This window comes from Helianthus annuus, chromosome 10, assembly GCF_002127325.2.
Source record: "Helianthus annuus cultivar XRQ/B chromosome 10, HanXRQr2.0-SUNRISE, whole genome shotgun sequence".
NCBI lineage: Eukaryota > Viridiplantae > Streptophyta > Magnoliopsida > Asterales > Asteraceae > Helianthus > Helianthus annuus.
In genome coordinates this window covers 177,377,851-177,396,208 of record NC_035442.2, presented here as the reverse complement: position 1 = coordinate 177,396,208, position 18,358 = coordinate 177,377,851, and the positions used below count along the sequence as shown (strand labels likewise).

The following is an 18,358-nucleotide window of genomic DNA, read 5'->3' as shown; positions in this document are numbered from 1 at the left end:
TTTAAGTTAAACGATAACAGTATTCAAATCGTACTGTAGTTTTTCAAAAGATTTTAACGGTATAATATTTTAAAAGATTTAATGTTCGAACCGGATGAGAATTTATAACACCAAAACACCAAATTCACAAATTATAATTCTGGTAGGTTATTTACGTTGTGTATAACTTTATACGCAACGTATATAAATCCTAGTATTCTGTGCTAATAATTGTTGGCCAGACGCTGAAATCCATGCATTCTATACACTGCGTATAGCTCTATACGCAGCGTATATAAACCATAAGTGTGCAAATAGGCAGCAGTGTGCCAATTGTTTGAGCCTACTTAATATCTATTTTTATTTGTTAGCATAGACACCTCTAAACTATTTAATCGGCTAAACCTGTGGACGATTCGGTTTCTTACCAACGATATATTAGACAAACGATATATGCATTTGCCTTTAGGTGTGTAGTTAGTAAAAGTTAGAAAACATATATATAAATTTGAAACTCGTTCTTTGTACATTCATATACTATCACACGCACGTCAACTCTTAGATACTATCTAGAGTAAATTGCCAAAATGGTTCTCGAGGATTGGTTACTTTTGCCACTTTAGTCCAAAATTCAAACATTTTGAATCTGAGTCACTGTGGTTTCAATTTTGTTGCCATTTTCATCTAAAAAAAATTGGTCAGATTTTTCAGTTAACATCCAACTTTTTTTTGTTTTTTGCCTCCCTTTTAATGAAAGCCAAAAGGATCAGATTTTTTTAATTTGTTATAATAAAATGTTAAAAGACCATTTTGCCTTTCATTAAAAAGAAAGAAAAAGACAAAAAAAAATTGGATGTTAACTCAAAAAACCTAACCAGATTTTGATTTTGATGCAAATGGCAAGAAAATTGAAACCATACAGACCCAGATTCAAAAGGTTTGAGTTTTGAACTAAAGTGGCAAAAGTAACCAAACCTAATGGACTATTTTGGCAGTTTACTCTACTATCTAACACACAATACACCATCACATTGTAACACTAAACTTTAGCTAAATTAACAATCATTCAATTTCTTACTGGTTAACGTAATATGTAACCTAATTTGCAGGTAGCATGTTGTGCATGCAGCATGTCTACCTAATATAAAAGAAAATAAAACTTAAAACATTTATGAAAATATAATAGACATCTAAGGGGGTGTTTGGAATTCCTTTTCAAACCTCCTTATTGACTTTTACAAAAAGTTATAAGGAGTTTCTAAAAGTCACAATCCACTAACTTCAGAAAAACTTCTTTTTAACATCTTCAAAAAGTCATAAGGATGGACAAAAGTCACTTTGCCAAACACCTTTTTAACTTGTAAAAGTTAATAAGTCAATAACGAGTTTCAATAACCCTGGGCTTATAGCTTAGTGGTTATGGAAATGAGGGAAGACTTTTGACTGAAAGGTCTCAAGTTCGATTCCTGATCCACCCGGGTTTTACCAGCTCTGCATTGTCGTGCCCTCGGGCGGGTGCAGGGTCGGGTTTTTCCCGGAACTGGTGGCATGGTGGGCTAGGGGCTCCGTGCGTGCAGGTTGGGCTGCCGCGGGCTACCTTTCGGCCAATGGGTGCCGCGTACGGAGTACCCGGCGATTCTTATGTTGGACGTTCAAAAAAAAATAACGAGTTTCAATAAGCAATCCAAACATGCCCTAAATCCAATTTTATCACATATTTAAACATCTAAATCAGTTCAAGTTAAAACAGAAATCTTATAGCAACTGCATTGATTAATTCTTTCGAGGAGAATGCAGCTGCTTAAAGAAGGTCACCTTCAAGAGGTAAGTTTTTAGAACATATTACAACCACAGGCAAACAACCTCACAAGCTAATAATAATTTACAATCAACCCCATGGAAACTTGACCCGGCCCATAAAAGTAACACACAATTTCAAGAACACAAAACCACCAATTCACATTAGATCGATTATATGTTGTGTCGGGCGTGATGTTACTTAGAGTATCACGAGCTCCATTGAAGAGGGCCTATCATTGTATCCCTTTAATTTGTACGACAACATATCCTCCATCCTACTCACCACATCGCACATTGGTGGTCGTTGACTCGGCGCAATCGATACACATTCCTTTGCTAACTCTACCAACTTGTTAAAATTATGATTCTTCGTTAATTCCACATCAAAAAGCTCAACCTTAGGTTCCTTGCATACAATTGAACCGACCCAGTCAGAAAAGTGGACCCCTTCCTTATCCAATGATGCATGGTTAGGAATTTTGCGAGTTAAAAGCTCCAATAACAAAACCCCAAAGCTATACACATCAGATTCAAAGGTGAATTCCCGTGTCTCGAGAACTTCCGGGGCCCAATAACCGGTGACCCGATGGTAAAGGGAGCTTCTTGACCCATGAAAAAGTGTGTTGAGACCGTAGTCAGACAACGAAACTTCATTGTTAGTTTCTTGTTGGAACAAGATGTTTGATGATGTGATGTTGCCGTGAACAATTTTTTCGACTACATGCAAGTATGCCAACCCCTTAGCGGCACTTAGTGCAATTTGCACACGACAGTCCCAGTTGAATTGTGTTAGGACTGAACCTACAAAACAATCACTTGCACCACTTTAAATAATACATACAAGTATACAACTCATTTATACATGATCCTTTAGATGATTTAAATTATCATACGACTATCTTGATTCTTGGCACAACATAAATTCTTACGTCAATAAAAAGAATACAAAATAAACTATTCGTTTTCATAGTTATAAAAATCTAAAAATAAAAGAAATATGGTATAAATGTAATAACTATTCTTTCTTAATTGTATCTTTTAAATTTTACATAAATAATATTTTAACGTACAATATATAGTGAAAATGTAAAATACAATATCTCTTAACGTACAATACGTACGAGATGAAATAACAACATGCGTGATTAGTTTGTAACATGCGTGATTATGGTTTTACCCCATGCGTAATTTCTGATTTTTTAAATGCATGATTATGTTCATGCGTTATTATGAGTTTCAATATGCGTGAATATGGTTTTTCAACATGCGTGATTAGGGTTTTGAGTTTTATAACGTGCGTAATTTCATCTCGTACACATCATGCGTTAAGAAATAGTGTACGTTAACTAACCCCTATATATATGGTGGGGTTCTAGAGTGAGCACTAGTGTATTTGTGAGCTGAGTGAACAAATCCTAACCATTGATTTAAATCATTAATTCATAAAATACACTAGTGTATTTTCATCATCAAATCCTAGCCATTGATTTACACTTGTGTACTGATAATCAAGGGCTAGGATTTGTTCACATAGTTCACTATCAAGGGGATATATATATATATATATATATATATATATATATATATATATATATATATATATATATATATGAGGATCATTACAGAACACTAACTATTGTGAGAAAAAAAGAACAACTCTAAAACACTAAATTTTGGGATGTAAGTTTCTTGTTTTTTTTAATTTTATGTTTCTTACATTCATATGTGTATTATATATACATAAAAACTATATTTTTTACCTACACGTAGCCTACATACATGCTGGTAATTTAACCTACACATAACCTACATATGTGTAGGTTATACAAAAGTGAAAATTTTCCATATTTTGTTTTGAATTCTAGTGTAAGAAACAATAAATCTTACGTTTGTAACACTTTCATTTACTTTTTAGGTTTTTAGGATTGAAAAAATAGGTGGTCCATTATGTTCTGCGTGTTCTCGCAATATTTTGTGTTCTGCATAGAACCTTCCCATATATATATATATATATAGAGAGAGAGAGAGAGAGAAAGAGGCTTAGAATCATATGAGAAGTCATAGACTAATTCAGAAACTTGAGAAGCCCTAGACTTGCCTTAGACTTATTGTTTCTCAATCGTATCGTTTAAAATTTTACACAAGCCATACGATTTTTTTCCCTATTTTAAAATAATATTGAATCATATTTTTTGTTTACCTCTTCTATTAAATAATAATTTTCCACTTCTTTCTTATTTATATAATATTTATTTTCCCAACTAATTATTTTATTTTTACCACTTATTAATAACCGTTTAATATCTTATTGATCCAACCTCATCTAATATACATGTGTCTCATAAGATATAAAATACAAAGTAAAATGTTATAGTAAGTAAATAGTACATCAAAGTTCATTTATAAAGACATATGCTGACGCCTGTATGTGTTAACCAATTATATTATAATTATTTAACCCGTGTAATACACGGTTTAGGAATTGATAAGACGATGCTTTGTCGATGGATTAATATTTTATAGTCCTTAAATAAATATTACTTATAAATAACATGTTTTTAATATTTTATAAGTAACATGTTTTTAACCGCTATGAAGTATTTAATCCATCAATGAGCATCGTGTTTACAATTCCAAAGTCGTCTCCGGAAAATGTATCACAAAACTCTCTACAAAACTCTCTGGTTGTTGCACCTACAAACCATCCATTGGCGCCATGGTTATTTAAACTAGGATATTCTATAAAATTTCAAAAATTTGTAACGTCATTTATAAAGAAACGGGTTATTTTAGACGTGTTATAAAATGTCTGACACCGCGCAATGCTTTTTATCTATGTTTAAATCGACATGTCATAACGCATGACCGACGTGCTTATTTTATCAACATTTTGGTCTAAACTTCGTTTAAATAACTTATAATAATTGTAAAAGTGATTAAATAAATTGATTACACCAACGGTTTATGTAAAAACATAGTATAAAAAGTTACAGTAATTGTAAAAATAAGAAAAGTAATCAATTTAATCAAACAAATGAAAATAATTAAATTATAGAAAAATATATATTTGAGTAAAATGCACGGATAGTCCCTGTGGTTTGTAAAATAACATATATAGTCCCAACTTTTGAAATTACATCGGTGCTCCCTGTGGTTTAACAGTTTGTTACTCGGATAGTCCCTAGAGTTGATGGAGGTTAGTTTTCTCTGTTAGGTGGATGTGAAATGACAAAACTACAATAACTTAAACATTAAAAGAAATATATATCTTTTTATTATTTATTTAATCAAGTGGGGCCCACCATCCTTATCTTCATCAACCTAACCCACCCCCAATATTACCCTCACCAATCAACACTCAACAGAGCCATGAAGTTGTAACTCCGATGTAATTTCGAGGTGATTCCGGTCATTAGAAATCCAAAAACAACCCCCCCCCCCCCAACCTCCCTTATAAATAACCCAACCCCCTTCCACCTCCATGTTCACTTTCGCATCAAAATTAAGTTGCTTGGTAGGGGTTGGGATGTCCGATGGCATCAAATTGGTAGTACAAGGCGATTTAGAAGGTGTATAACAGGGGACATCTTGTTGCTTACCTTGATTGATAGCTTTCACATCATCATCAAACGAATTTGGGCTGCCAGACACACCGATAGGGTTTGCAGGAGTATCTTCAGCTTCCATTGGAGCAGCGACATGCACAGGAGATGGCGAACGATGAGAATCAAGCGCCGAACCCTTTTCCTGAACATTGATATTGGGATTCTCGTGGACTAAATCATTCACACTCAGGTTTGCTAGAGGTGTTCGTCCCTTTTTACTCTTAGATGACTTGTGCACACCTTTGACAAAAACATTAGCAAATTGAAATTAGGGCAAATGCATGAAATCAAAGGATCTGAAATATCAAGTACATTAAGGATACTGATTCATGAGAGATGTCTTTCCAACCTTGTAATCGATCAACAAACACCATAAAATAGTTTAATTGAACTTGAATCAGTAAATTAAATTAATGATTATAGACGTGAAAATTGAAGGAATTAAAGAAATTAACCCGTTGTCACCGAGGATTATGACTTTGAGAAGCATACAACGACGTGACACCATGGATTTTGATCTTCAATTTCTCTAGTTCGTTGATTTGGATGATTAAAATTGAAAAGGGGATTATGGTTCTTATCACTTTACAGCAAAGTGGGTAGAATATACCCTGATTTTTGTTTTAAACTTTTAGTGATATAAAAATAAGGATGATGGGCCCTACTTGATTAAATAAATAATAAAAAGATATAAATTTCTCTTAATGTTTAAGTTAATATATTTAATAGTAAGGGTGGTTTTGTCATTTCGCATCCATTTAACTGAGAAAACTAACCTCTATCCACTCCAGGGACTATCCGAGTAACAAATTGTCCAACCACAGAGAGCACTAGTGTAATTTCCAAAAGTTGGGGACTATATATGTTATTTTACAAAACCACAGAAACTATCTGTGCATTTTACTCTATATATTTATAAAAATATATGTTAATTAATAAACTAAGAAATTTTTAAAGTAATCGATAAAACAATAGTGATAAAGATAATAAAAACAAAAAAGAAAAGAAAACAACAAACGAAAGAAAAAAATAAAAGAAAAAAACTTGAGTAAATTTCAGATTATCTCATTTTAAATAGATTACAAATTATGTCACTCGGGCAAAATGGTCTTTTTACCATAAAATTAACTCAAAACATCAGTTATCCTAAAGGACATAGAGCGTGTAAAATTTAGTAATAAAGAACATTTTACGTGTATTTTTTAAGACAATGAATACAATTTGATATACGAGATTCAAATTAGAGCCTCTATTTTATATAATTTGTGTGATTGTGTAGGAAGAAGAAAAATAATATAATAAGTGTTTGTAAGTAATACATAGGTAGAGATAGAGAGTCGAATGTGAGATGTTTTCATAAAATATTTGTTTTATAGAGATAAGTATGGAGACTCCAATATGAATGCTCTAAGTAAAGATAATTTTATAATTTACTTAAAAAATATTTGTTTTAAGTTACAACAAGAATTAAAATTATAATTTAATTATTAATTAAAAATAAGAAAGAAAGTGATGAAAGAGGTGTTTTGTAAATAACAATTCTCTCTTTTACATTATCTTCAACTTTAGGATAAAACTCCTTTTATTAAAGTAATGATTTTTTATATATTCTTTTTCATAATAAAGGCTAATGTAAAGAAAAGTATAAGCCCTTAATTATATATAGCATATGAAGCTCAATTATAGTGATGCATTAGTAAGTTGTACTTAACTCATCGTTGGCAATAATGGAGTTTGTCTTGGTCATACTTTATTCAAAGCCAAAGCATATCATATCTTGAGCTTTCATTATACATGGGATTCAAAGATTTTCCAACAAAACTTACTACCGAGTATAACCAACGCACTTAAATAGTTTTAAACTAAAAAAAAATTCCTTCATGTATACAAATAGAAATAAAAAATGTTGTGACGAATAATAAGTTCATACGACGTGTATCACGAAGGTGGTCGTGAAAGGTGATGGCGCTCGTACCACCCCCTTGATCATGGTCATGACCTTTGTGGGGATCTCCACGATCTTCACGAGGAGGAGAAGGAGATGATGACCACACCCCCGGAGGAGAGGGACAGTGAAAGGGGATACTGACGTGGCACATGTGATAATTAAAAGTTCGCTGTTAAGCCACACCCATCAACCTAATTTTTTTTAAGATGAACACTTGACTTGAACCCTCTAACGTTACAAATTAATAATAGTTAGAGATGAAGAAATTACCATGAAGACGAGCAGATAAGCTACCAGCGGGCATGTAATCATAAACAAGCCACTTCTCATCACTCGAATAATTATAATAAGCTCTCAACGGAACCACATATCTGTTCTTTATCTTCCCCAAAACATCCATTTTTGCTTTGAACTCCTCCTCCGTCACCACAACATCTTTCAATATTTTCAGAACCACCGTCTTATTCTTTCCCACCAACACCTGTCACAAGAGTATGCAAATTAATAAATCTAAAAAAACACGTTTATACAAAACAGTCGTCATGATAGTATTAGAGAGTATGCGAGTGAATAAATCTAAAAAAACATGTTTATGCAACAACCGTCAAAGTAAAATTAAAAGGTGTGTGAGTTAGCGGTTAAAAAAAATAATAATAATTAAAATTAAAAAAAAAAAAAAAAAAAAAAAAAAAAAAAAAAAACTATAACCTGTTTATACGACGTTCCTACACTCCCTCCCCCCAAAACCTCAACAGTCGTCTTCAACAAATCCTCCAAATCAAAAACATCATCCCCAAATGTGACTAGCTGCTTATTCTCGGATGTCGGTCGGATATACTGATACATGTTCTTCCCTACAGAGCCAAGGAAAATGAGTAACATCATCGTTGATCCGCTGAAAATACCGAAAATTGCACGTCGTTTCGGGGTAGAAGTATCGTCTCCTTCTCCATCAGACTTAGGCGGCGAAAATGAAGCATTACATAGAGAAAGAGGAGGACCACAAAGGTTAGAATTGTTGGAGAATGCAGATAACGGAAAGCCAGAAAGCGAACGTGGAATTGGACCATCTAGTTTGTTATACGAAACATCAAAAGTGGATAGATCCTGTGCTTTAATCATGTCCGGGAGGTTGCCCGAAAAGCTGTTGTTATCTAAGCGAAGTATGGTAAGGTAGGAGAGACTGGAGAAAAATGAAGGGATGTTGCCGGAAAAGTTGTTGTGATTTAAGTAAAGTGTGGTAAGGAAGTTGAGATTGGAGAAATCAGAAGGGATCTCGCCGGAGAGTCTGTTATGTCCGAGGGACAGCACACGGAGGCTGGTTAACTTTCCGATTGTGTTAGGCGGTATTTCTCCGGTAAGATTCTTTAGTGGTAAGCGGAGGTAGAGCACGGTGATGCCACTGGGGTTGCAAGTAACGCCTTTCCAAGAGCATGCATATCCGGACTCTGTCCAGTTTAATGAGCTAGCGTTAGGAAGAAGCTTATTGATGAAGCTAAGGAGCGCTTGTTTCTCCTCAAGGTTCAGCGGATCAGAGGCGGGTTTGTTAACGGCATAGGATGTCTCGGAGTATGTATTGCGATTGCAGTTCCCATCGCAGTATGTCACAGAGTATGGATTGCGATTGCAATTCCCACCGCAAGCGGATATCGTATTGCCGCTTGTGGTTATGGCCGTGGGATTACCGCGGGGAGCAGAGTCGCGCAGTAGGGTTGTGGCTCCGGCGTGGAGAATAAGAACTGAAAACACAAAAACGAATAATGACGACATGGGAGAAATGTGTATGTTTGTGTTGTGGGGGGGGGGGGGGGGGGGGGTTGTTAATGGGAGGGAGGATTGGAGGAGTGTTTTTATAAGGGGAGAATGTTCCATAATAATCACATTTTTTTTTTTTGAAAGGTGTCCATAATAATCACATGAATGAATAAATAAGCAACATTTATCAAAAGCACTGATAGTAAGTTCCACTTGCTTACAAAGTGCAGGGTTCGGATTAAAAAAAAACAAAAAAAAAAAAAAACATACTTATCAAAAGCCACATGTTGGGTATGGTTGCTCTTGAAAAGAAGAGAAAAATAGAAAGTAAGATACACCGAAACATTAGAAATTTTTAACAAGTTTTAGTTGCTTACAGCCCAACCCAAACAAGAGATTGTCAACCCATAGAGCCTGGCCGACCATTGGTATCCTTTCAACTCAACTTTGCAAACATAAGGCCGAGAAAATAAAAGGTGAAAAGTGTTAAATACCATTGGCAACCGCTGCTTGATATACCATGGATCATGTTTCAAGACTTCACTTGGCGAGGCGTCTTTGTCAACGATGATATGGCATTCCTCCGGAAGGGGTCCATTATGAAACAGGTATCGCCACTTCTCGCGAGCATATCTGAAACCCTGGCAACGACGCTCCAATCCTCCTCCAAGTGTAGCTCGTAGCCAATACCTACTTACGATTTGTTAATTGTTATTGGGATAATATGGATATTTATATGCCAATGATCTCTAGATCAAGTGATGGAAGGCTTGCATTTCTCTTGAGAGATGCAGGTTCGACTCCCACTTGGTGCAGAGTGAGGCATTGGTGGACAATGATAGGAGACCCAGGGAAACCTGGGTTGGATCCTTGAGCCAAGCGAGTTTTACCGGTAATTTCACCGTCGTGCCTATGGGCGGGTGGGTTACCGGGTTTTCCCCGGAATTGGTGGTGGACTCGGGTTACTCTAAGAGTACTCCGTTTGTCCAGTGGGTGCCCCGAGAGTGCTCGGGATTGAGTTTGTTGGCCGTTCAAAAAAAATATGGATATTTATATCTTCTTTAAAAAATAAAAATCATAATCTTTGTTCCTTCACAACTCAAACCATCATTGTTATGTTACCAGCATCATGTGGAAATTCTAATTTCTTGGTTTATTTTCCTTATTTCATGTTTAGTGGTTAGTTAATTAAGATTGTTAGTGGATCTAGAGAATTATTTTCTTATGTAAGGCTATATAAAGCCAACTACTTGTTCTATTTTAATTAGGAATGAAATATGAACTAATTCTTGGTTTTCTCTCTAATTATCTCTTCAAGTTCCTGTCTATTTTTTTAGGACCATTTGATAAACGATTCGGTTCGTATCACATATCAAATTAACATGTAATTTTGTAAAAAGGAAAATAAAGGATCAAGTTCATCTTTCATATCCAAATATCTTAATGTGTTTTAAAACCCAACCAAACGGGAAGTTACAAGTAGTTGCAGATGTAGAGCTTGGATTCTCAACACAATAGTGCTTCCCTTTCGCTTGAGCATTTCTACCTATGTATGTATTTATTAATTAACAAGCTGGTAAGATTGCAGCAATTGAAATTGTTTTAAAACCCAGCCAAACGAAAAGTTACCGTTAGTTGCAGATGCAGAGCTTGGATTCTCAACACAATGGCGCTTCTCTTTCACTTGAGCATTTCTACCTATGTATATATTAATTAACAAGCTAGTAAGATGGGTCACAACAAAAAAGGCAAGCGGGCAAAAGGAGTCCTGGTGGTGGAGTAAGGAAGTGCAAACCAAAATAAAGGACAAGCAAGGGAGTTTTAGGGAGCTTTTGAGGTGCTCGAATGAGGAGGAGCGAGTTAGATTGAGGGAGAGATACAAAATGGTCAACAGGGAAGCGAAGAAGGCAGTGACGGAGGCAAAGAGCATTGCCTATAGGCAGATGTATGAACGTTTGGAAACAAAGCAGGGTGAGCACAATATGTTCAAGATTGCCAAAGCCACATAGCGTAGGAGGCAATTGATACTAATAGGTATACTCAATATCTGTGTGTGGGTACATAAGATAACCCTACGAATAATGAGCAATCAGAAGTTGATCCCTAGTATAGTAGTATCCGCTTGAAAAAGAAAATTAGAAATTGATCAATTTATTAAAATAAACTATTGGACCAATAACATGGGAACCAGAGTGTGTGAACCTGAAGTAGGGATGAGCATGATATTGGATATTGGATGAGTACCGAAAGTATCGGTCCCGAAAAAACCTGGGAAAAATGGATACGCGTACCGAATATAATTAGCACGGTACGATACCAGTATCTATCGGTAAATCAACTAAAATATCAGTATCGATCTCGGAAAACAGAAAAAATGGATATCAGAATAAAAATATTCAATATGGTACGATACCGATACCGATACCGATACCGATACCGATACCTATACCATGATCCGAAGTCACTTAAAACCGGAAACCAAGAATTAACCGCAAAAGGCAAAAACCCATCTGCAATTCATAGCGTCAAAACATCGAACACCTGTTATGCATTCATAATTTCATACAAATGGCGACTTCTTCAAATCCATCTTCCTCTTCAGAGCCTTTGATTCAAACCCTAACTAACAGCGGCTGGTGTTTTCAACATATTCATCAAATCAAAACCCTAATTGAAACCAAATTCTCTGAAGCTTCCACCACCATTCGCTCCATCGAATCAGAGCTATGTAACATGGACTTACGAGCAATCGGAGGTAAATCGTTGCCTGATTCTTCCACTCTCCGTAAATCTACTCATATTCAGGGCCCCAAAGTTCTTCAGGCAAGTCACATGTTTATACAAATCAATTTGTTTTTAGCTTTTTAGGGTTTTACTTGCACCAGCAGTTAGTTATATCATTATTAATAATAAATGTAGGTGTTATTGTGTTTGTTTTGTTTGTTCTAGGGTTTTGTTTTGGAAAGTGAATTGTGGATACTTGGTGGTTTTGTGCAGGTGTGTTCTGTTAGGGATATAAGTAAAAGTAGTATAGCTGAGAGTTCAGGCGGTTCGAGCGGTAAACGGTTGTTGAGATTGAAGCTTACTGATGGACATACTGAGGTGACTGCTATTGAGTTCACTCATATTCCGTCGTTACCTGATAATGTCGTTCCGGGCACAAAGGTAGTTATATTAATACATTTAGAATGTTTTGATATGTTAATATATATTGTTTAGTATAGTTGTGTGTGGCATTTGGTGATTATGGATTGTGATCGTGTTCTTTAGCTATTGGTTTAATGTCTCCGGATTCACCTTACACCCGATTAATCACAAGTTGTTGATTTCTTATTATGGGGTGCGTTTATGACCTAATTCGTTAAAACGAGTTAATATGATCGACAATGTTAGGACTTGAAACAGTTTGATCTTGAAGCTAGAAAGATATGTACGTACCCTTAGTTTCACAAAGTTTGATCTTGAAGTGAAAAATGGAAAATGTGGATAGCGTAGGTCTAGATATCTTTATTGTTATTTGGATACATATGCTTTGGTATAGTATTATGGACTTATCGTTTATAACTTTATACTTCGTGAGAGCTTAAAACAGATTTTAAAGGTATATAATCCACGGATGGTACTTCAAAACAATGAACATAATGAAACTAAACTGCTCGTTTTTTAGTATTTTCTGCATTCTTCAAGATTGAAATTAACTGTTAGTTCTGGTTCACAGATCCGCTTGGAAAATAAAGTTGTAATACACAGCGGTATTTTATGCTTGAATGCAAAGGTAGTAACTGTTCTTGGAGGTATTGTTCCATCATTATATGAAGAATGGGAGATGAACCAAAAATATGCAGGGTTTACACGCTCAACTGTAAAACCGTCACAAAGTGATGACACTGGTGGGCCACCACCTTTCCAGAAGTTTCAGACTGGGCCCCCTTCACGTCGGATCAATCAACAAAGCAGATCTTCTGGTTCGTTTTAAAACATTGGTTTTCTCTGAAACTGCATATCCGTTCGATAAAAAAAACTTTGTTTTATTTCAAGTTTTTTAAGTTCTTCTATATCCTTATTTTTGGTTTTTTGTTGATCAATTGCAGAGAATTCTATGGCAACGGTTAAACCCTATGGACCTACTGGTTCTTTACTGACTAGTGGGTCACGGGTTTCTGATAAAAAAGCCGATAGCGGGGGCGATAATGTAAAATCGGGTTCTACCACTGAGAAAAATGAAGAGAAACAACCTGCTACTGAAGCAAGACCAAAAGAAGGTTTGTATATAATATAATATAATAAGAGTATTATAAGTTAAGGTCCTTAATTACACGGGAAAAAGATACTAACCCAATATACTGGTCAAATATAATGTTTTGTCATTTCTCAGTTACATAGATACGATTTCTTTTGAATTGTGCTCACCTTTAGGGCTGCAAATGAACCGAAGAACATGAACAAGACCTTGTTCGTGTTTGTATTCGTTTTAAAGGAAATATGTGTTCACGAACTGTTCATGAACACTTACCGAACAGGATATTCTTTTCGTGTTCGTTCGTTAAGGAAATGAACGTATTCGTGTTCGTTTGTTAATTTTAGGCAACGAATGCAAACGAGCGGACATGAGCACAGATGAAAACAAACGAACACAAACAAGGGTTCATGAACAGAATATATAATACACTAATGAACTATCGAACATAAACTAACACATTACCGAACGTTCACGAACATAAATGAACGAACGCGAAGTTCGTTCACTTAACTAAAAACACAAACGTACTTCCCGCCAAACGGTTCACGAACTGGTCGCTGAACGTTAGGTTCATTTGCACCCCTACTCACCTTATATAACATCATTACACTGATTAAGGTTTTCATCTTGGTGACAGTGGCGGAGTCTATCCCTGTGCAAAATCAGGCTGCTGCACAAAAACTTCTACAGAAAATGAATTATTCTAACCGAAACGAAGGGCATTCTAGAGGTTGGAAACAAAGAGGGAGGGGTAAGGAGGAGAATGAATCCGCTGTTTTAACGATAGCGGAATGGGAGAGAAAAAGAGCCAATGGGAGCTCTTCGTTGAGACAAGAAAACGCTAACGTTAATCAAGATGAGGATCTTGCACGTCAGCTTCAAAACCAATTTGATTTGGAAGATTATCACGTTAGCGTTCCTTCTTGCTTGAGTTATTTTTATATATATTCTGTTAACAGTCTTATGTAGATGTGGCAAACTAGGTGGGTCGGTCAGGTTGGGTGATTTGTCTGGATGTGTTCCGTTAGAGTTGTAAATTGCGTATAGGTTGAAACAGGCTGGGTTGGATTTAGGGGTGCAAACGAGCCAAGCCTGAGCTTGACTAGGCTCGAGCTCGATTAACTTATGAGAGCTTGAGCTCGGCTCGGTTCAAGCTTTGGTTTTCAAGCTCCGAGCTCGGCTCGTTGGTAGTTTCTGAAGCTCGAGCTCGGCTTGGCTCGGCTCGTTTATTGTCTATTGATTAATATATTAAATAAAAATAATATAAATAAAATAGACTCGTTTAGGCTCGCGAGCTCGATAAGCGAAGCTTGGGATCTGGCTTGTTTACTAAAGAAGCTTATTTTTAAGTTCGGGCTCGGCTCGGCTCGGCTCGTTTACTAGACAACTTTAAATAAGGGGTAAACGTTATTAAATATTAATAAAAACTAATATTACACTAAGGCTTGGCGAGCTTCACATGTCAGGCTTGAGCTCGGGCTCGATAAATAAACGAGCTTTATTTTAGACTCAAGCTCGGCTCGGGCTCGATAAGGCTCGGATCGTTTTAAGCTTTTTCTCGAGCCGCGCTCAGCTCGTTTGCACCCCTAGTTGGATTGAACTGAAACAATTTTTGTCCAGAATTTTGGGATTCTTTATAAATATTTAGTGTGCCAGCTGTCAAATACACTTTTGGCGACTTTGACCTGTTTCCTATTGAACTAATATATCTTTATCATTCACGAAGGATAAAAACATAGTCCAAGGCCCCAACCCCAAATCAACCCATTTATAAGTAAATGGTCAAAATTGTTATTCCTGTTCTTTTGGAAATAAGTCACTTATTTAAATTTTTTATATGCTTTGACATCATAAGTTTTAATTGATTCAGGGTCAACAGGGTCAACACGTGACAGAAGCAGATGATATCAGGATGAGCATGTTTAGTTTTAATAGAGATGATCCTGGGGCCCACGATAGGGGAGAATTCAGAGGAAGGGGAAGGGGAAGAGGTAGAGGTAGAAGGGGGAGGGGACGTGGCAGAGGTGGGTGATATTCTCCCTTGCTCACACTATCAGGTAATTATTTCGATTCAAAGTATCAATTTTTAAGCCTAGTAAAATGCCATTTTCGCCCTGAGGTTTGGCCAGTTTTGCGACTTTCGTCCAAAGGTTTGTTTTTCCGCATCTGGATCCAAAAGGTCTGAAATCTTGCCATTTTCATCCGGCTCGTTAACTCCATCCATTTTCTCCGTTAAGGCATGGGTATTTTCGTCTTCTTTGTTAACTTAAGGATAATCTCATTTTGTTTGAATACTTGTACATTATGCTAAATGCTTGTACATAAAGTGAAAAGTACCGAATTGCCTTTTAAGCTAACAAAAAAGATGAAAACCCCCGACTTAATGGAGAAAAATGGATGGAGTTAACGAGCCGGATGAAAAAGGCAAGATTTCAAACCTTCGGGTCCAGATGCGGAAAAACAAACCTTTGGACAAAAGTCGCAAAACTGACCAAACCTCGGGGAAGAATATGACATATTATTCTTTTTAATATTAACTAAACAAACTGAATAGGAAAACCAAAGAAGATATCATTTCCATATCTAGTAGAAATGTATAGTGTCTATGATACCGAACTTTCAGTCAATAAATCGAATAGATAGGGGCATGGGGCTGATGCCACAAACAGTCAAACACAGACAAGTATCATGCATACAATTAACATGATGGACAAATAGGACTTATTTTGAAACCCGCGTGACCTCTAATAACAAGAAGAATGATAAGACTAAAAATGAAACCATTGATGGGCTTTATTACTGACCCCCTCTGTTAACTGTTATTGCGATTTATAGAATGGTGCCATTGACCGCTACATGTATATATATGTTCACTCAGGTTGTTGCTAAACCTGGACCAACTGTTGGCGGATATCCGGTCCTATCATACTTGACCATGGTGGTGTAAACCTTTGAGAGCCATTGTCATCAACCTTCTTATGCTTCTGCATGTTCTGTAATTCTAGTGCCCCAAAATATCTCTGTGATATCTTTTTGTGCCCCACACGTTCAAAGAGTTGCAGATACCCGTTTTGATTTGCACATGGTGTAAAATCGGTTAGTCAGGTTAAAACAATTTTGTTTTTTCAACTCGTTGATGTTTTATGGTTACAAAAGCAACATTGACATTGTTATCCATAGTTGTTCATAGTGATGATAGCGAGCGCTATAGCTATTAGAATGGCGTAGTCGCTATATGATGTTTAGCGCTTAATAGCGTGAAATAGCGGGTTTTTTTAAATAAATTATTAAAAACCGAATTTTTAGGCATTTTAATCAACCAAACAAACAACTGTAATCTCCACTAATTGCATAGAAATACTAATTGCATATAGCTAAACATCAATAGTGCTCGTCATTTTATCACTACGTAGCGTATAGGTAGCTTGTCGCTATTTACCGCTATTCGCTATTAACAACTTTGTTGTTATTTGGAGGTAGTGTGAGTTTAATGTACAATTGAGTGACTTTCGACTAATTCGTTTTGAAATTAAACGTGGTCAAACTTAATTTACTAAATAACTAGATGTAAGACCCCGCTGCGTTGCGGCTGGGGCTTACAAATTCAGCCGGCATGGGCTAGTTAATAATTAAGGGGCTGTTTGTTTACCTCTTAATGACGGTCTGAATGGTTCAGACCTCTTACTAGTTCAACACTTAATGATTCATACTGTTTGTTTCGTGAGTAAATGTCTTAATGTTTCAGACATTTGCATCTGAATGGTTTCGACATTTGCATCTGAATGATTAATTATTATACGGAGTCTCAATGGTTAAGACCTCTAATCTGAATTGTTCAGACATTCATTATACTGTCTCTTAATAGTTCAGACCTCATAGACCTTATACTGCTTAATTGTTGCCATAAAAAGTTTACGTCGAAACGTAGAGCAAATCGAATTCATATCGACACGCACATAAAAATATGCACATAAAAATTAGTCTTTCTTAACTAAAAGAGATATAGTCGTAAACTCGAAACAAATTATTAGTAAAAAACTTCATAGGTTAAATATGTTCGTAAAATCGTGCCAAGTAGCACTAATGCAACAGCACTGCCAACAACCACCAACATCAGAGGAGCTTGTAAAAATAAAATAAATAATAAAGTAAAAAATAATGCCGAACGAAAAACAGCCGTAAAATCGTTGAATCACGTACGCCCGTTGCAGCGTGTTAATTCAAAAAAATTAGACATAAATGTAAAACGTAGAAAAAAATAACTATGTCGATCCAGGACATGCGTGTTGCGACGAAGTTGTCAAATGAAGAAAAATGGACGTGTTGCGACTGCCTGTCAAATGGGAAAAAATAGACAAAAAAACGTTGAATCCTAGACACATGTGGCGTGTTGACTCGTAAATTATAACGAAACTTAAAACGAAAAACTTATGAAAGAAGAAAAGTATGAGGGGGCCAAAGTTGAAAACAAAAAAGTGTTGGGGGTTGAATTGTAAAAGATGGAAAGCTTTTTTGTAAAAGTAAAAAAGTCAAAGGGGTAAAATGCAAGAGATTAAAATCTTAGGGTTAAAAGTGAAAAAATCAAAAGTTTTTTGAAAAACTCCCAATGCCTAATTTACACCAACATATAGCACAACTTTGTTGAAAATTTATAATTTGGAAATAATTTGATTGAAATCAACATATTTATCATTTGCACAATGTATTTATGTGTGGACCCCCAAGGGACAAAAGTGAAGTTGTACTAGTTTTAACGTCATTTACTAATTTCGTGAAAATAACGTTAGAAGTGGCGAACGGTTAATCATGCATTATGTAGTGGCGTTGATAGCTGAAAGACAAGAGAGTACATGCACTAATCGGCCTTTTTGCCTAGAGTTATGTGCCTTATGTTCAAGGTTTGATGCAAAATTACTATCGAGTCGAGGGTCTCACCGGAAGCAGACTCTCTATTTCTACGGGGTAGAGGTAAGGCTGTCTACATCTTACCCCCCTTAGACCCTACTTTAGCTTTGCTATTGGTAGATTTAA

General features: G+C 35.9%; 2 protein-coding genes across 2 annotated transcripts; one reads left to right on the top strand and one right to left on the bottom strand.

Moving 5' to 3' along the window:
* Positions 1 to 1,657: 1,657 nt before the first annotated feature.
* LOC110886855 (probable inactive receptor kinase At2g26730) lies at positions 1,658 to 10,384 on the bottom strand. The gene is made up of 4 exons (XM_022134715.2): positions 8,041 to 10,384; positions 7,603 to 7,813; positions 5,379 to 5,624; positions 1,658 to 2,580 (listed from the first exon to the last, which is right to left on the bottom strand). The coding sequence occupies exons 1-4, from the start codon at positions 9,202 to 9,204 to the stop codon at positions 1,979 to 1,981; spliced, it is 2,223 nt and encodes a 740-aa protein (XP_021990407.2). The 5' UTR covers positions 9,205 to 10,384; the 3' UTR covers positions 1,658 to 1,978.
* Positions 10,385 to 10,496: 112 nt separating this feature from the next.
* LOC110886854 (tudor domain-containing protein 3) lies at positions 10,497 to 16,504 on the top strand. The gene is made up of 7 exons (XM_022134713.2): positions 10,497 to 11,910; positions 12,085 to 12,252; positions 12,806 to 13,052; positions 13,179 to 13,349; positions 13,965 to 14,236; positions 15,198 to 15,384; positions 16,206 to 16,504. Exons 1-6 carry the CDS (start codon positions 11,656 to 11,658, stop codon positions 15,357 to 15,359), a joined length of 1,275 nt encoding a protein of 424 aa, XP_021990405.1. The 5' UTR covers positions 10,497 to 11,655; the 3' UTR covers positions 15,360 to 15,384; positions 16,206 to 16,504.
* Positions 16,505 to 18,358: the final 1,854 nt, after the last annotated feature.